The following is a 16,744-nucleotide window of genomic DNA, read 5'->3' as shown; positions in this document are numbered from 1 at the left end:
ACTTCCACCTACAGAAACCTACATGTTTTTGTTGTGTACAAACCCAGGAACTCATTTTCATCCTAAAGGTTCAGCTTTAACACCAAACCTTCCTTTAACAGAAAAAAACACAGCAGGCAGGGTGGCTGCTAGAACAGGTGACACCATTCCAAGTGTAGCACTACTGGGTTTTGTCCTTGGAGGTTTTCAAGATGCAACTGCACAAATTCCTGAGCAACTTGCTCAGAATTCAGTGTTGGACCTGTTCTGAGATGGCTGCTGGACTGCACAACATCCTGAAGTCCCACCCAGCCCAAACTGTGTTGTTATGGTGATAATATTGCATTAACTGGGCTGACACGTAGCCAGTTCTGCATTTCTGCTCTGGTACCACGTCTGCAGAGGAACACAGGACTGCCAGAGTTCAAGAGTGACATTCAGGATGTGACACAGTGACATCCACAGTGAGTCATGGCAGGGAGGAGTAGGTGTGTGCCCAGCAACAGGATGGTGAGCAATGGTCACAAACTAAAACACAACAAGTTTCACCTCAACGTGAGGAAGAACTGCTTTCCCTGGAGGGGGTAGAGCCCTGGAACAGCTGCCCAAGGAAGGGGTGGAGTTTCCTTCTCTGGAGACAATCCAAATCCACATTTCTGTGTCACCTGCTCCAGGTGGCCCTGCCCTGGCCAGGGACTTGGGGTGGCCTCCAGAGCTCCCTTCCAACCCCAAGAATTGCGTGATTCCGTATTGGTAAGATATTGGTGGACACCATTCTCTTCTGTCTTGACCACAAGAATTAAAAAGAACTGCCAAGCACTGGCACAGGTTGCCCAGAGGGGTTTTGCAGGCCCATTCCCTGACAGCTTCAAGATATCCAGACTGAACAAAGCCCTGAGCACTGTGGGCTGACCTCAGAGCTGTTCCTGCTTCAAGTTGGAGGCTGGACTACAAACCCATTGAGGCCCCTTCCAAACCTGAATTGCTCTACGATCCTATGAAAAATATCCAAAGAAGTCAGACTACATTGTATAGACTCGCAAAACACAGAATTAGCTGATCAAGTGCACAGCCACAGCAGCTTGTTCTGAATTTCTCCCACAGCTTATCCTATTTACACATTTGGGAAAGATCACTCCCGACAGTCAGCAGCCATCCTTCCCCGTGCCAACACACGCGCGTCAGCAGCAGCACACCTGCTGTATTCCTTGTTCTCCATGGCCATGCCTGCTCTTTCCAAGTGGCCAGAGCCACCCCTGGCATGGCAGATGGCAGCACAAAAGCATCAGACAGCTCATTCCCTGCATGCAAGGCAAGCACAGACCAGCCGGAGAGAGTCTTCCAAAGACAGACTGCCCAGATCACACGAGAACATTGACAGAGCTAATCTGACAGCACCTCTTCCACTTTCTGTTTGTTTAATAAATTTTGTCTGCCCCCCACAGTCATTCACCTTTTGCAAGAAATCATGAATTGCACCGGATTTTTCCTTTAACACCTCCACTACACAACGGGCCTCATCTTCAGAGAAGACCATATTCTTCATGGATGTTACAAAATCCTTGAATTTTACTTCAGCATTCTCTGCAACACAGAAGGGAGGATTTATTTACTTTGGACTCCATACAGAATTATTTATTTTGCCTTGAAACAGCATGTGATGGGGTATCAGTATGCATTATATTTAATTCCAGTCTGAAATGCCAAGAAGCAAGAGGTCATGAACATTCAGCAAAAACAACATCTCTCCAATTTAAATCCGATAACAATCTGCCAGCTGATAGTTTTGGGAAAAGAGAAAATCCCACCACTTTGTTTGCACAGTTGGTAACGTTTATAGTGTTGCTAGAAAGAAGACAAAGCATAACACAGATTTTGGAGGAGAAAAATAGCACAAATGTGAAAAACTGAAGAGTCCTTTCCAGGGTATCATGACAGTAATTTAAATTGAGCTCTCAATTTGGAGGACAGCCTGGCTGCACAAGCAATATGCACATGACAAGTTAATTAATTTTTAAAACTGGCACATTTTTGATTACAATATATGGAAGACAAAAATATTAACTTCCAAATTTAGATTGAGGGAACTGCAGCAAGAAGAGTTCAGGAGTAGGAAGATAAATCAGTATCTTAGTGGCTGACCAAGTGTTTAAAGAGACACACACAAGGAAAGACAATTCAGCTGAACTATTCTCTAACAAAAAACACTGCTCACAAACAGGCTGCACGTAGACAGGTCATTAGGTGGCCCTCTGACTCCAGGGAACAGGAGCACAAGACCAAGGCATCCCATATACCTGTCAAACATTCACCAGTGCCCAAAACTATGTGAAGGGATGGGAAGAATAAAAAAAACCACAAGCTTAAAAGTGATGCTTGGTCAGAAATTGTCCCATAGATCATGGAGAAGGGTCTGGGTTTCTCACCACAGGTGCTAAACACGTCCCTGAAACCAATTTACACATCAAACCCAAAGATCTGTCTGAAAAATAAATGAACAAAAAAGCAGTGATGACATTATGCCCTGAAAGAAATTACCACGGATAAAAATTGCTGAATAATAGAGCAAGGGGAGGGAGTGCAGAGGAGTTCTAGCACACTCTCTCTTCTAGTCCTAAATCCAACTTAGTCTTGGCCACAGACTTCAGCTCACATCGGTGCTGCATTGACATCATCAGTGATGCTGTTACCAGGAATATGCCAAGATCCTGAGACCACAGTCCCGTGAGCCGGGAATCCATCGCAGCTGGGCCAGGACCAGCCTGAGCCCTGTGCTCCCTGAAGGCACAGAGACCTTGCCCTTGCATCCAAGGAGCTTACAATCAGAGCAGGGGGAGATTTCTATATCGGGAGGGCAAATCCCAGCTGACACAGGAGAATTAGGAGTTCATGGAGAAGGTCACAGCGTGCCAAGGAAATGAGAAGGGACGAGTGCACGTGAGGGGCTTTGATGCTGCAGGACAGTAACGTGCAGCCACTGAACCAGAAGCACAAGAGGAGCCTCAGGAATGTGGGAATCCAATCAAAGAGCTGCCAGGAAGCTTTCCAGGGGGCATTTTAGAAGACAAGACTAAAAAGAAAGGTTCCAAAGAATGAAGTGAGTGACCAGACAACGCTGAAGAATCAGCCTAGCTACTCACAAATCTGAGGTCTCGCCTCATGGCTCGGTATATCTGTCAGGCTTTGACATAGTCAGAGGCCTATTTAAAGCTTCAGGGTGGAACACAAGGCTCATTAATCACTCCAGGCATTTGTGGGAGAGTATGAAGGAAGTTCCCCTGTCCCAACCAATTCCAACAGCACTGAAAGGAAAATTCGGAGTCTCCCTGGAAACTGCCAGACTCTCTCCACTGGCAGTCTGCTTCAGGTCACTCTGTATTGCACTGTGTCAGTCTCAGCTCCATGAACAGTCCTGGAGCATGCAGGCTGCACTTCCAGCCTCCAGCAGACTCCAAGAGCCTGTGCTGAACGCCCTGGGTTTGGAGTCCATCCCTGTGGGCAATGTCTGAACTCTCCACTGTGAACTCCCTTGCTGCATCTGTGTGGTCTGTGATCACCCCTGTGCTCACTGAGGACACAAAAGCCCAGTCAGAGCTGAAAAGATTCAGATGGCACAAAGCCCTTTCCACAGTGCCAAAGACAAGCAGAAATGAGCACACACAAGAAGAGCATCCTGCTCTTTTGTTTTCCTCAAATCCTTTCTTCACATTACATCAGAGAGGATCCCCCTCCCCACACATCTTCCCTGTTGAGGTTTGCAAGCCGGCTATGCCAGAGACAGACTGAATCATCAGTTTCTTACCTTTATCTGTTTCATTCTTCAGTTTCTTGCCACTGCTCTTCTGGATCCCCTCATTCACATTGTGTTTTACAACTTCAACCGGCTCACGCTTTTCCAAAGTGCCTGAGTCAGAATTATCCATCAAAGGAATATAAGTAGTTGCTTGAATAAGAGGTTCATCCACCAAAACTGTAATCATAAGTCCATAGATGGGTTAAAGCTTTGGAATAATTGACACCAACCTTTTTAGAAAAGGTGCCTAACATATTAAAAGTTGAAGTAAAACATCTCTAACCTCAACAGTTAATTATACTCTCTATTTCTATTATCCTTCACAGTTTAACTCATTAAAGCTCTTCAGGTAAGTCCATTAAATAAAGGTCTCTAATGCATAGTAATTTAATAGCTTCAATTAAATTTCTACTTCCAAAGCTGCCTTTTAGCATTTTAACAAGAAGACAAGAACCTTTACATTTTGACTTTCATTTCACTTTAGTGAGAAAGTTGCACATAGCATCAGTGAGACTGTTTTACTTGTGCCTGTGCAGGAAACCATTCAGCATCCCTAACATATAAGTGAAGTCTTTTGTCCCTATTCTGTTAAAAGCTGGTGCTGCACTGCCATCATTTTCATGGATTACATCACCTGTGAACTCAACCACTTAGGCAGAACATGCAGCAGGGGCAGCACTCAAGCTTATTTTGCATGCAGACTCCACTGCACTTAATGAAGAGCTCTCATCTGTCAGAGCAGGCTTTGGGCACCATTAACATGCAGAGAGGTACCCAGGGCTACTGCCTGACCCCAGGTCTCCATTCCCACACCACTGGATCACCGTGGTAAGGAGCAGCCTCTGTCCAAAGAGCTCTTCAGCAGAGACAAAAGCAAGCAAGAGGAGAGCAGGAGTGACAGACTTGGGGCAACAGGTACAGCCAGAGCTGCAGCTGCTGCTTGCCCAGCTCCTGCTCCACACTGCCTGCAGGATGCCAGAGGCTGTGCATGGCCCAACAGGAAAATCACTGCCCCAGCCAGCCCAGACTGCAGGGCTGATGGACAACAGATGCCAGGCAGCAGCACAGAGAGAGAGGAGGAATTGGGTGAGATGCAGGGTTTTGGGCATCAGTGCAAAACAAGTATGCACTCCTGGCTGCCAGAGAGCCAGTTATAAAACACTCTTAAATTCTGGTTGCTGTAAAAGGAGCAGAATAGGCCAGATGGACCTTTTTGTGTCACCTGGTAAGAGCCTTTCACTTAAGCAGCCAGCAAACACCTGCAGGTACATTGCAAGCTCAGAAGTGAGGAGAGCTCTCCTCTCGCAGAAACAGCCACCAGCTACTCCAGTTGCTATCCTCATATTTTTCCTTCCTCTCCTTATTAACTTCCCCTCCTTTCAAAACCTTTTTAATATCAATGAGACATTTTGCAGGATGAAATCCCCATAGTACTGTCTTGGCTAATCCTGATGTCCACCATTGCTCATTTTTGCTCTGTCATTTTGGAGAGGTGGCTCGAAAAAGAAACAGTTTGCATTCAAGTAATGCATAAGCTATTGCCCTGTAGCACTGACAGCTCAGCTTTGCTGCTGGCTGAGCTGGTACTGACATTTATTGCCACATACAGACAAGTTTATGGCCCCTAAAAAGTGCAGTGCACCTGCTTCCCATCAGGAAAACAATAAGCACATCCATAAAAGGTGATCACATCCTAAGTTCCCCATCAGTAGGCTTTTTCCAGGAATCATTTAGGAGTTTTTCAGTTATACAGGAACTTTACACTGCTTAGAACCCCATCCTGGACTGAACAGTGCCCACAATAGATCTACACCCTTATAACCTGACCAAAGTACAAAGGGAACAGTGGGGAACAGTGCCTACTCCAGGAGCAGCCCATCAGCTCCCAACTTCGCAGCTGCCCCAGCAGAGAAGAGTCCTGAGCAGCTAACAAGGTGGCCTCACAGAACTTCATGGTCACGCTGTGTCCAAAAGCCAGACACAAGAGCACTCATTGTAAAACATTTTTTAAAAAGGAGAAAAACACACACACAGAGGCACAGTAAGCCAAGAGGACACAAGAAGCAGCATCTTGGCAGAGAACAAGGGATGACGAACAGTGAAGGCCTTGACAGCAAAGATGAACAGTTTGTGTTGGAGCAAGAGCCAGCCAACAAAAGGACAGTAAGAGAGGAATGTGGCCAAAGCAACTGGCTGAAAAAACTGCAATCTTGTTTGGGGCAGATGACTGCAGCAGTTCCAGACATGCCTTGCTCAGAGCAACTTAAAACCTGCTCAGCTTATACTCTAAGTCTGCACATTACTCCTCATTCAAGCATGGATGTTTGGATCCAAGAGAGCTCAGAAAGGTTCACAACATTCATTATCCCGTGCTCAGTGGTACCAGATGTTCATAAAATTTAAGAGTATCTCAGGCTCAGCAATCTTTCCTACCTGCAATTCCTGCTTTTTCAAATCAAAAGAGTTACTATTCTACAAGTTCCTTTTCCAAAGGAAGAGAAACTGAAGCATGGACAGCAAAAAGGTTTAACAGTCAGGTTTACCTGAACAATGTCACAGACTGAATTCTTACCATTATCAACTTTCTGCTTCTTTGCAGAGACTTTCTTCTTCCCTGACACATTTTCTTGCTTTATCTCCTGGTGGAGCAGCACCGGTTCTTGCTTTTTGGCAGGAGACACAACAGAATCAGTCTTACTATCTTGATCATCTGCAACAGACAATTAAGACAATATGCTCTTCTGTATATCCTCAGCAATACTTTTCAATCAAAAAATCTGTAATAACCAAAGCCTCCACTCCCAGGAAAACAAACTCACATCTTTTAAATCAGAACAAAGTTATTCACATATACATACATACATAGACACACACACACACTTCCCAGATCAAGTGAGACCCCAAAGCAACAGGAAGGTTTAGCAGAATCAAGAGCCACAGCACCCAGTGATTTTTAAGACAGGAATCTCATGTGCAAGCAGAACACACGGCAATGCAAGGAACAGTTTAACAACTCCAATCCAGATTTCACTGTGACAGAGCAGACAGCACATGTTACCCATATTAGTTTCTTATTTAGAAGTGTACTCTTCCCTTCCGTGAACCCACTTGGGCACTTTAAACACACACCCCCAATAGCTACTGGGACTGTGAGAAGCAGAAAATAAGTGTTTCCCATTAGGGAACTGTTCTTTTTAAAAGCAGTTTCTAGTGAGAATTTTTTTATCATTTTGGACAGCCTGTGCTATATTAAGATTCTTGCCAGAGCTGACACGCACAGCACAGGGCTCTGGTGTCAGCTCCTGTAATCAAGGATAAGAGTTACTTGTGGCTGCCCTCAGAACTGTGCTTGCAGACCACGTTTTAACTGTGCCACAGAGATTTTTGGATAACACCCACAAACAAGACTGGATACTTTCTCTGTTGATAGTGGGTGGGTCTTTTTCTCCTTTTTTTTTTTTTTTTTTTTTTCAGAAAAATACAAAACCTACCACATCAAGCAGCAATGTCATTCTTTTTCCTCACTCCCTGTGTAAACCTGCTGTGCCTGCATCTCACAAGGGGATCAGCAAATATCTTGGGTTTCATTTCTAGAACTGGGTATTTTTATTCTTTTTTCACTTCTATTCCTAGTCAAGACAACCACACTGAGACATGTCAGCTGCTGAGGATATGGTCAAGACAGTCAGAAGTGATTTTGATGAGTTTTTGGTCTGTTCTAGGTTGGATATTTCAGTTACAACAGCCAGACCAGTTTTAGCATCAGTTCCATTCAGTTATAGAGGTGTAGCAGGCGGGCAGCAATGAATCAATCACCAATCCATGAATCAGCCACCAAACACCTCTCTGTGCATTAACCCTGAGCTTAAACAGTGATTTATTTTGCAGACTGCTATGAGGTTACTTGAGATGCCCTCTCTTATCAGAGCCACCACTCTTAGGACTCCACTTTTTCACAGCCTGACTCAGAATGCACCCAGCAAACATCTACTGCCTTCTCTCAGGTAATCAAAATTCTGATTGAGAGCAAAGCAGCCAAACCACAGAGCAAAGCAGAGGAACGAGCTACTCTGTTCCACTTCATCTTTAGTAGAAGAAAGCAAGGACGGGAGGAGGAAAACCAGAGCACTGCTGCCAGATGAAAAACAGGGGGGAAAAAAGCAATAGCTTGTAAAAAAGGAGAAGGTTAGAAGGGAGCTTTGCCCCATAGAGATCAGGCAGAACAGTTGTGAGAGACACTCTGTGGCCTTGCAAAAAGCAGAACACAGTTTTGGCGTTCTGTGCAAAAAGCATATGCAACATCAGGTACCCATTCCATTTTTCTGCTTCTTCTGCCCAGGCTTCTTCTTAGCTGCTGTTGATTCAGATGGTGGAGTGGGCTGTTTTGTAACAGGGACTGGATCTACTTTCTTGCCTGAAGACTTGGATCCTTCCAAGTCCTTAGTTACATGATCATCTTGGTTGGCCTTGTGCTTCTTCTCCTTCTTCTTCCGCTCCCTGACGCCGGCAGAGGCCTCGGTGACGCCCGAGGGGACGGGAGCGACGTGCTCTTCATCCGTGCTCAGGGCATCAGACAGCTTAAAGTCCCGAGGGGCACTTTCCGAGTCAGACTCGTGGATGTTCCCGTTCTGAGCCTCTTTCTTCTTGTTCTTCTTCTTCTCGGTTTTCTTTTTGTCAGCCTTGGTAGGTGGGAACTTTAGGTCCCGTTTCTGTTTGGCGAGGACTTCATCGTATAAAGTCTCTTTCATGAAAAGCCAGAAGAAGAGGAAGATGACTGTAATAACCACAGAAGGAATGAGGATGATAAAGTAGGTAGACTCGTAAAACTCCATTGTGCTTTTTCTTAGCTATGATTTCTTAAAAAACCTATAGGAGAAAGAAAGAAAAAAAGAGGAAAAATTAGGTTTTGAACAGGTTTTCCCTAGGTGTTATTTCCTCCACCAATTATAATAATAAAAGAAGATTTCTCATTGTTACAGAGTAGCCTTAATAAAATTATTTAATTAAATTATTTAATTAATAAAATTATCGAACTATATCAGCCATGGAACAGCTCCTGGAATCATTTACCACTTGCTTCAAAGTTGTTGGCCTGGATAGGAAGAAATGCACTTTGCCAGACTGCTGATCTGGGGAGAGAACAATTCCCTTCCCTTGCTTTCCTTCATCTTCCTCACTCTTCCTTCCCACGTGACTTTATGAAAGTGAAAGCTTTTGATTTCAGAAATACATGAGACAGCATTTTCAGAGGCTGTGAAATAAGGACCAGGGACCAGAATATGCAGAACACTGCCTTTTTTTTTTTTTTTTCCTCCATAAATCAAACATACTGAATTAACATTCTTACCCTGGCAAGTGGGAGTTAAATTTCACCTTGCTTTTGTTCCCAGATTTATGACAGCTTCAGAAGCAGAATGAGGAGAAGACAGGAGAGAGCCCTGAATTTTAGTCAGCCATAAAGAATCAGATATTTTCAAAACTGTTTTTTGAAGTCTTAAAACCCAGCTTCACACTCATGAAAATTCCATACATTTATGGGGCAACAAGAAGATCTGTTATTTATTTTGACCATGTGATGGTATAAAACTTCCAGGGCACTTACACAGACCAGAGGATTCCAGGACAATTTGCTGAAAACAATATTTTTGTCCCAAGCATTACATTTATTGTCTTTTTAAAAACAGCAGGAACCACAAAGTTAAAGAACAGTCAAAACGACGTTAAAAAACCTAACTTCAGGGTCAAGACATGCCAGATTTTCCCATTTCACACCTGATTGCTATGAACAGACCTGGATTTTTGCAGAAAGAATCCAAATCTTCTCCAGACTGTTTGTTCCAAGAAAGGAAAAAAAAATTTCACCAGATATTGAAAAAAAAAATCCAGACATAATCCAAACTAATTAGGCAATTCCCAATCCACCAACCCATCATAGGAAGCACATGCTACAATTACATTTTCCTGCACACAAGAAAAAATGACTCTTCAACTTGAGTGTCCCTTGGGACACCCATTCTCTTGGGAACAAAAGGCAAGGGATTTAACCCAGGTTGCTCGGAATATTTCCACTGCTGCTTGAAAAATGAAAACAGATGTGCGTACCGAGGGCACACGGAATGAAGTCCACGAAGAAGCTGCATGGTGCAGGCAGAGGACAGGCTCTCCTTGCTGCTGGGCAGAAGATTTACTCATTTAAAGTTGTTTTACCTCAATTCCTGACTGTTTTGGAAGCTGCTATCACAAACTGGCTTGTGCCATCCTGCCACACTGGAGAGAGCTCGGTGTGGAGTCTGGCTCAGGCTCAAGGGGGAATAGTTGTTACATAGAATAATTTCTGGACAGACAGGAGTTACTGTGATAATATATTTGTACAGTGCATTGAGTAGCACAGAAAGCAAGGATTGGGAACTCTAATTTGGCTATTAAGTTATCCAAATAAAAGACTAACACTTCAATACACTAATTATTCATCAGTTGTCTTAACATTAAGTCTCCTCCCAGTTTGTATTTATTTTCTGCATGCACGCAGCTCACTGAAAATTACAGGGTCTAAAATTACATCCAGCACAGAAAGTTTTGGAAGGGTTGAGAGGGATTGGAAGAAAAGCTTGGCTTTTGGGGAGAAAAAGCACAGATGCTCAAAACTAAGCTGGAGCTTTCAAAATGATTAATTACAGCTACTTGATAAACCCAGCTCCCTGCACTAAGTGATCTAATATTAGTCATCTTTTGAAGGAAGCAGATCTTGAAAATTTGTCTCAGCCAAAGTCAATATTGAATGCTTAAGGGGGTGGGGGGGGGGGGGGGGGGAAGCTAATCCCCAAAGTAAATATGTAATTAAGCAGATTTCTCACAAGTGTAATTAAGTTGATCATTACAATACATTACTGCAACAGTTACAATACCCAAGCACAAGGAGCCCAGCTCTGCCCTGCTGCTGACACCACGCACACAGCCAGCCATGAACTCATGGGATGGACAGTCACACCCTGTCAGTCCCTACACATTTCCCAGCATCTGACACCAGATGCTCAGGTCAAACCACAGGCTCAGGGTAACATGTGCTGCTAAAGAGGTTCAAGGCTCAAAGGTCAGGAGGGCACAGTGGCCATCGAGGCAGGACATGCTCGCACAAAGTGGTTGTTGCTCCGAGACCAGAGAGCAGAGATGCATTTAAAAGCTTCAGCTGCTTCCAGAGGAGCCATAAATACTGAATTACAACAGCTAGTCTGGGTGGGGAATGTGTGCTGGACTAGCTGAGGTCTGATCTCAGAGCGGCACAAGCAGTGCGAGCTCTGCCGAGCCTCTGTCCCCCACCCTGCTCCCCCTCCCTGCACTTCACCAAAAACGGGATCATCTCCCAGATCTGGAGCATGACACTGCAGTGATGAGGTCCAGAGCCTCTCCAGGCTCCATTCCTGCTCCTGTCCCCCTCCTGCTCATCGGGGCAAAGCCAAGCACAAGCCACGTGAACCCTTCCACCCCAAACACTAATCAGAGGCAGGTAGATCTGATCTCTGAATGCCATACACAAATCCAGTTTTTCACATGCAAGCAGGGTCCAAAAAAACTAAACCCAAATAAAAGTCTCAGGGTTTAACTAGAATTGATTAAGCACACAGGAAAGGCAAGCAGAAGTTCTGCTCTGATGACCATGCACTAATTTCTCATCTCAGCCCAGCAAGGGTATTTAAAACTCACTCAAGGAGGATCCCACTGCTGCTGGCTCTATGTAGAATGACAGAACAACATCCATCACACCACCCCCTGTCAAAACGTCTTTGCAAAGAGGCATCCTTGCCATGGGGTAAATTGGCAGTATTTTGGTTCACACACAGTTTCCAGTTGTCCTCTGACAATCTACAATTACTAAAACAGTTCCATCATTCCAATTGATATTTCTGTATTACACTGACAAGCCATCTAGGAAAAAAAAAAATCTATAGGGGGGGAAAAAGAATTCTATGCCATGCAAAAAGAAACAGGATGAAGAAACTCATTCTGTTAAAGCAGCAAAAAACAACTGCTACATTGATACACCTTCACCTACCAGCTTAACTGCTCCATTTAGTTTTACCATCCCGGTTAGGAGACACCCTCCCAAAAAAAAGCTTTTCTCCCACAGAAATGCTGCAATGGAACTTTTATCACTCGCAGCTCCCTCAGAGAACTAACTCCCCAGGGCGGCTGCACCAGCTCCCCACCCACCCAAACCCACAATCCCAGGCAAGGCACTCCCAGTAGGAATCACACTGCACTCCCCCTCTCCCTGCTGCCTACAAGAGGCACAGTGACTTTAGCTACATTTAAATTTCAAGGTATTTGGTTAAATACTCACCTTTCACTCGTATTTGATATTTGACCTGCTCTTGATCACGTTTCTTAGAGTCCAGCACCCGTGCCAGGCTCCCCCCTTGCAGACATGCTCCTGTCTCACCCGTAAATTCCAGACCTCACAACATCCCTTTAGTCATTCTGAAAAAGGGGAACAAGCTGCATCTGTCCCAGGCCGTGCACAGACCCAGTTACTGTTCCCATCCCGCCTTTAACAAAAGAATTGCACTTTTGTTCCCTAAACAGAGCCCGTGCCACAGAAAAAGGACTATTTCTGAACTCCAGTGTGCTATTACTGCTTGCACCTGACTTCCCCTGCCAGTTCATGCTGCCCTGGATTTTCTAACCCACCCTCTGCCTTTTTGAATTTAAATCTCAAGTTTCACTCTGCACAGATACCACATTTCACAGGATATCCATTCAGTTTAGGTCCAGGGGATTAACTTACTTGAGAAGATAGAAATAAATTATAGCTCCATCTGGCTAATGAGTCACTCATAGCTGAGTCCCAGCACATGAGAAGCACAGCTTCTGTAAATGCTTGGGTCCCAAAATGCACATAATCTTCGGGGATTTGTGCCTCTTTGAAAAACTAACATTAAAGGGGGGCAATATAGGTACCAAGGTGCCTTTTTTTAAGTACTAAGCAGTTTTAAGAGATACCACATATGATTTAGCCAAGGCAAGAGCTCCTTTAATTGGGATATTTTCCTGGGATTTTCTCAAGCTGGCAAGCAGACTCACATCCAACAGTCACTAGGAACACAGCAAGCAGTCTCAGAGCAGTATCTGGATTCAATAAATTCCTCAAACAGATAACACTATTTTTGTTCTCCCTAATCTGCACACAGTTTGGAACACACTCCCTATCAGCCAGCTGCAAAGAGGATCCTCTTGAAAACAGCTTCACTCCCAAGCTCATCCTCCCCCCAGAGCTTTTTGGGAGAGGATGCCCAGCAACTTGGGCAACTAAACCCAGACTCTGCCAAAGGCAAAGAACAAAATTAAATAAGAAGTTCAGCCACTCCATGCCTATTCCACATTCATACAGCAGGAGCAACCAGCTCTCTGTGACTTGTTCATGAGTATTACCTGACTAAAGCACTGCTGGGCTCAAGCTCTAGGAAGGGGGGCTGCCAGAAAAACCTCAGGGTAGTTCATTTAACATCACTGTTGGTTTAGGACATGGGAAAACTGCAGAATTACAGCTTAGGTTGGTTTAGTTTTAGGGTTTTTTAAGCAGCACTGTGTGTTACTGAAAAAACAAGATGGGTTTTTCATGCCCCAGGACAAGACACAAGACAGCAGAGCTGCTGTGATGTGACACAAAGGAGCTGTCGGAGCAGGCAGGGATTTTAGCCCATCAAACTTGCTTGAGTTCATTAACACCTGGCTAACTTCTGCAGGTGAGCCACACCTGCTGGCCTCAGCCTTCACAAAACCACCCAGTCCAGAGAACACCAGCAAGGAGCTGACTGCACCCGAGCAGTTTTTTACACAGGAGAATACAGTATTGCACATAAATCTCACCTGACAAGGAAAAGGCACAGTTCCAGTAAGATCACAATCTCCTCACGGGTCACTTTATAAACTGCACAGTTTAAAGTCATGCATGAGGCACTCACCACACAGAAAAGCTGAAGGTCTAAACAGACCCTTGAGTTTTGATCCCAGCGACAGTATCAGAGAATTACACAGTAGAGTCATAGAAAACCCCGAGTTGGAAGGGACCCACAAGGATCAGAGCTCAACTCCTGGCCGTGCACAGGACACCCCAACAATCCCACCCTGTTCCTGAGACCGTTGTCCAAATGCTCCTGGAGCTCTGGCAGCCTTGGGGCTGTGCCCATTCCCTGGGGAGCCTATTCAGTGCCCCACCACCCTCTGGGAGAAATCCTGATATCCAGCCTAAGCCTCCCCTGACACAACTTCAGCCATTCCCTCAGGTCCTGTTGCTGGTCATCAGGGAGAAGAGATCAGCATCTGCCCCTCCACTTCCCCTTGTGAGGAAGCTGAGACCAGGATGAAGCCTGTCCTCAGTCTCCTCCTGTCCAGGCTGAACAAGCCAAGTGACCTCAGCCACTCCTCTCATGGCTTCCCCTCTAAACCTTTCACCACTTCCATGGCCCTTCTTTGGACACTCTCCAATACCTTTATAACCTTCTTATATTGTGGCAACCAAAACTGCACACATTACTCAATGTAAAATTTAACCTACATATTTGTATTCTTTTTAAATTCTAGTTTTATATCTGTATTTCCATGCTCTGTTTACACCAATCCTCCCAAACCCAAGACTGGGGGGGGAAGCAATAATAAACAGCATTTCAAGCTCTGAGTTTTTCATTTCCATACCTGCCCTGACAGCATGATTTGTGCAGCCACAGGAGAAAGCTGTAGACACTCAAAAACACCAACTGAGCCATTCAGGTATTAGAACTACTCTTCCCAGGAAGGAAACCTGTTCAAGGGAAGCTCAACAGTGCTTGACACCCCCTCCAAGGTGCTGACAGCAAGAGCAGAGAAAACTTGTCAATAAACCTTGCTCTTCACTTTATTTCACTGATACAATTAAGCCATTTGCAGAGCACAGGCTCAGTGCTTCAAATACCCTCTAGGTAAATATTTTCCATTCCAAACATGCCACTGTTTGTACCATCTGTTGGGCTCTGTCTGCTCTCAGTCGCTTGATGTTAGTTAACACAGACAAGCTCTTTATTAAATTCCAGAAAGAGTAGCTTTGCTTCAACAAAAGCCTTTACCTTCAGAGGGTTCTTCCAACACAGCTTCAGAGCCAACACCTGACAAAATGCAGAAGCAGTGCCGAGAGGAAGCTAGGAGCACAATACGGCTGCGCAACCTCGCCACCAGTATCCAGCAGACGTCCTTGATCTTGTCCCAGTGCCAGCAGCAGGGAGCACCCAGCTACCTCCCGCAAGAGGCTTCCACCACAGCCCAGCTGTTCGGGCAAGTTCCTACAAGATAAGGCAGGGCATGGATTCACCAGGTGGCAGCTGACGCCCTGAAACCACCTGGGCTGTAGGATAAAGCCCAGAACTGGAATTAGCATCAGTGAAAGTGGAGCGAGCAACCTCGCATTTAGCCAGGGATAAACGCGCACACACCTGCTGCTGGCACACAGTGAGGACAACCACGCTCCACATTCCTGCCTGGCAGCTCACCCAAATATCCCAAAACTGCACAGACCCTGTCACAGCAGCACCCCACAGCATTCACCAAATCATGGGCACAAATACACTGATATCAGGAATAGTGTGGCAGCAGGACCAGGGCACTGATTGCCCCCTGTGCTGGGCATTGATGGGGCACCTCCAGTCCTGGGGGCAGTTTTGGGCCCATCATAAAAAGAATGATGCTGAGGGGCTGGAGCACGACCAGAGAAGGAAAAGGAGCTGGGGAAGGGTTTGGAGCACCAGCGACAGCTGAGGGGGTTCAGCCTGGAGAAAAGGAGGCTCAGGGGGGAACTTCTAGCTCTCCACAACAGGAGGGGGCAGCCAGGTGGGATTCAAGCTCTGCTCCCAGGGAACAAGGGACAGGACAAGAGGAAACAGCCTCAAATTGCACCAGAGAAGGTTTAGTTTGGATATTAGGGAAAATTTCTTCCTTGAAAGGGTGGTTAGGCATTGGCACAGGCTGCCCAGGGCAGTGGTGGAGTCCCCATCCCTGGAGGGATTTAAAAGCCATGTGGTTGTGGCACTTGGGGTCAGGGGGCAGAGGCAGCCTTGGCAGTGCTGGGGGAATGGTTAGACTTGATCTTACAGGGCTCTTCCAGCCTAAATGAATCTATATTGTTCAGCACAGGGTCTTAGGAAACCAAAACATTTTTTGCAGTATTTGTGAGGGGATGTTATTTGGGATAAAAGCCAGCATGCGTCAGGACCAGCGAAAGATGTCCTTGGCTCCACCAGATTCCAGAAACTGCAAGTTTCCCTTTAAACCACCACCAGCTAACACACACACCCCTATTATCTCCAAAGTCAGAAGATAACAAATTATCTTTACACTACCTTTTTCCAAAGGGCCTGTAAAGAATCAAAGGTTTCTTTCTTCCAGCAGGAATTACTCAGCAAGTCTGCATCTTCCCATCACTACTTCCAAGGAGTCCCTGAGGCTTCCCCAGCTCCTTCCTTCACGCATTCATGTACAGACATGATCTGCCCACACCACCATGAACTACCTGAGAGGCACTTAAACACTCAAGCAGCCAGCTCAGGCTTTTGGGTAAGCATTTCCCCTTTCCCTACTCTCCACGCAGGCAGGGACCAGATCAGACATTTGCTCTTCAATCACCACCCGCTTCCGTGCACAGGGAACTGGGAAGTGATACTTCTCAAAATAGGAAGGCATAAAAAAGATCACAGGATTTTCTCAAAATAATACTACAAATAAGAGCCAAATCTAGCAGACTTATGGCCAAAGCTGAGTTTAGGTTCCCAGTTTGAGCAGCAATTCCATATGTCGCGCAGTTTTCGAGCATCTCCTGCAACATGAACCCATCCAAAAGCACGAGCCAGGTACAGAATTCAAGCTAGGACTCTTGGATCAGACAGGCAAAAGCATTAAACACACACAACCACACCCGAAATCTGCTCCTGCCCAGCACCTGGACAGGAGGGA

The 16,744-nt window shown here is 45.4% G+C and overlaps 1 protein-coding gene across 11 annotated transcripts in view; it reads right to left on the bottom strand.

The window, feature by feature from the left end:
- Window positions 1-16,744, bottom strand: part of KTN1 (kinectin 1) — a 75,256-nt gene that overhangs the window by 43,840 nt on the left and 14,672 nt on the right. For 8 of the 11 annotated variants that reach the window (XM_032111203.1, XM_032111208.1, XM_032111212.1 and 5 more), the window contains exons 2-5: window positions 8,082-8,638; window positions 6,345-6,482; window positions 3,782-3,949; window positions 1,433-1,563 (exon numbers count right to left, since the gene is read on the bottom strand). In XM_032111203.1, the coding sequence (XP_031967094.1) occupies window positions 1,433-1,563; window positions 3,782-3,949; window positions 6,345-6,482; window positions 8,082-8,604 (960 nt within the window). In that variant the 5' untranslated portion in view covers window positions 8,605-8,638. Of the gene's footprint in view, window positions 1-1,432; window positions 1,564-3,781; window positions 3,950-6,344; window positions 6,483-8,081; window positions 8,639-12,110; window positions 12,202-16,744 lie in introns of those variants that run through there. The other 3 variants (XM_032111204.1, XM_032111205.1, XM_032111210.1) reach the window with 3 other exon arrangements.

This window comes from Corvus moneduloides, chromosome 6 (assembly GCF_009650955.1).
Source record: "Corvus moneduloides isolate bCorMon1 chromosome 6, bCorMon1.pri, whole genome shotgun sequence".
NCBI lineage: Eukaryota > Metazoa > Chordata > Aves > Passeriformes > Corvidae > Corvus > Corvus moneduloides.
Note: the sequence above shows the minus strand (reverse complement) of the source record. Positions and strands in the feature narration are given on the sequence as shown.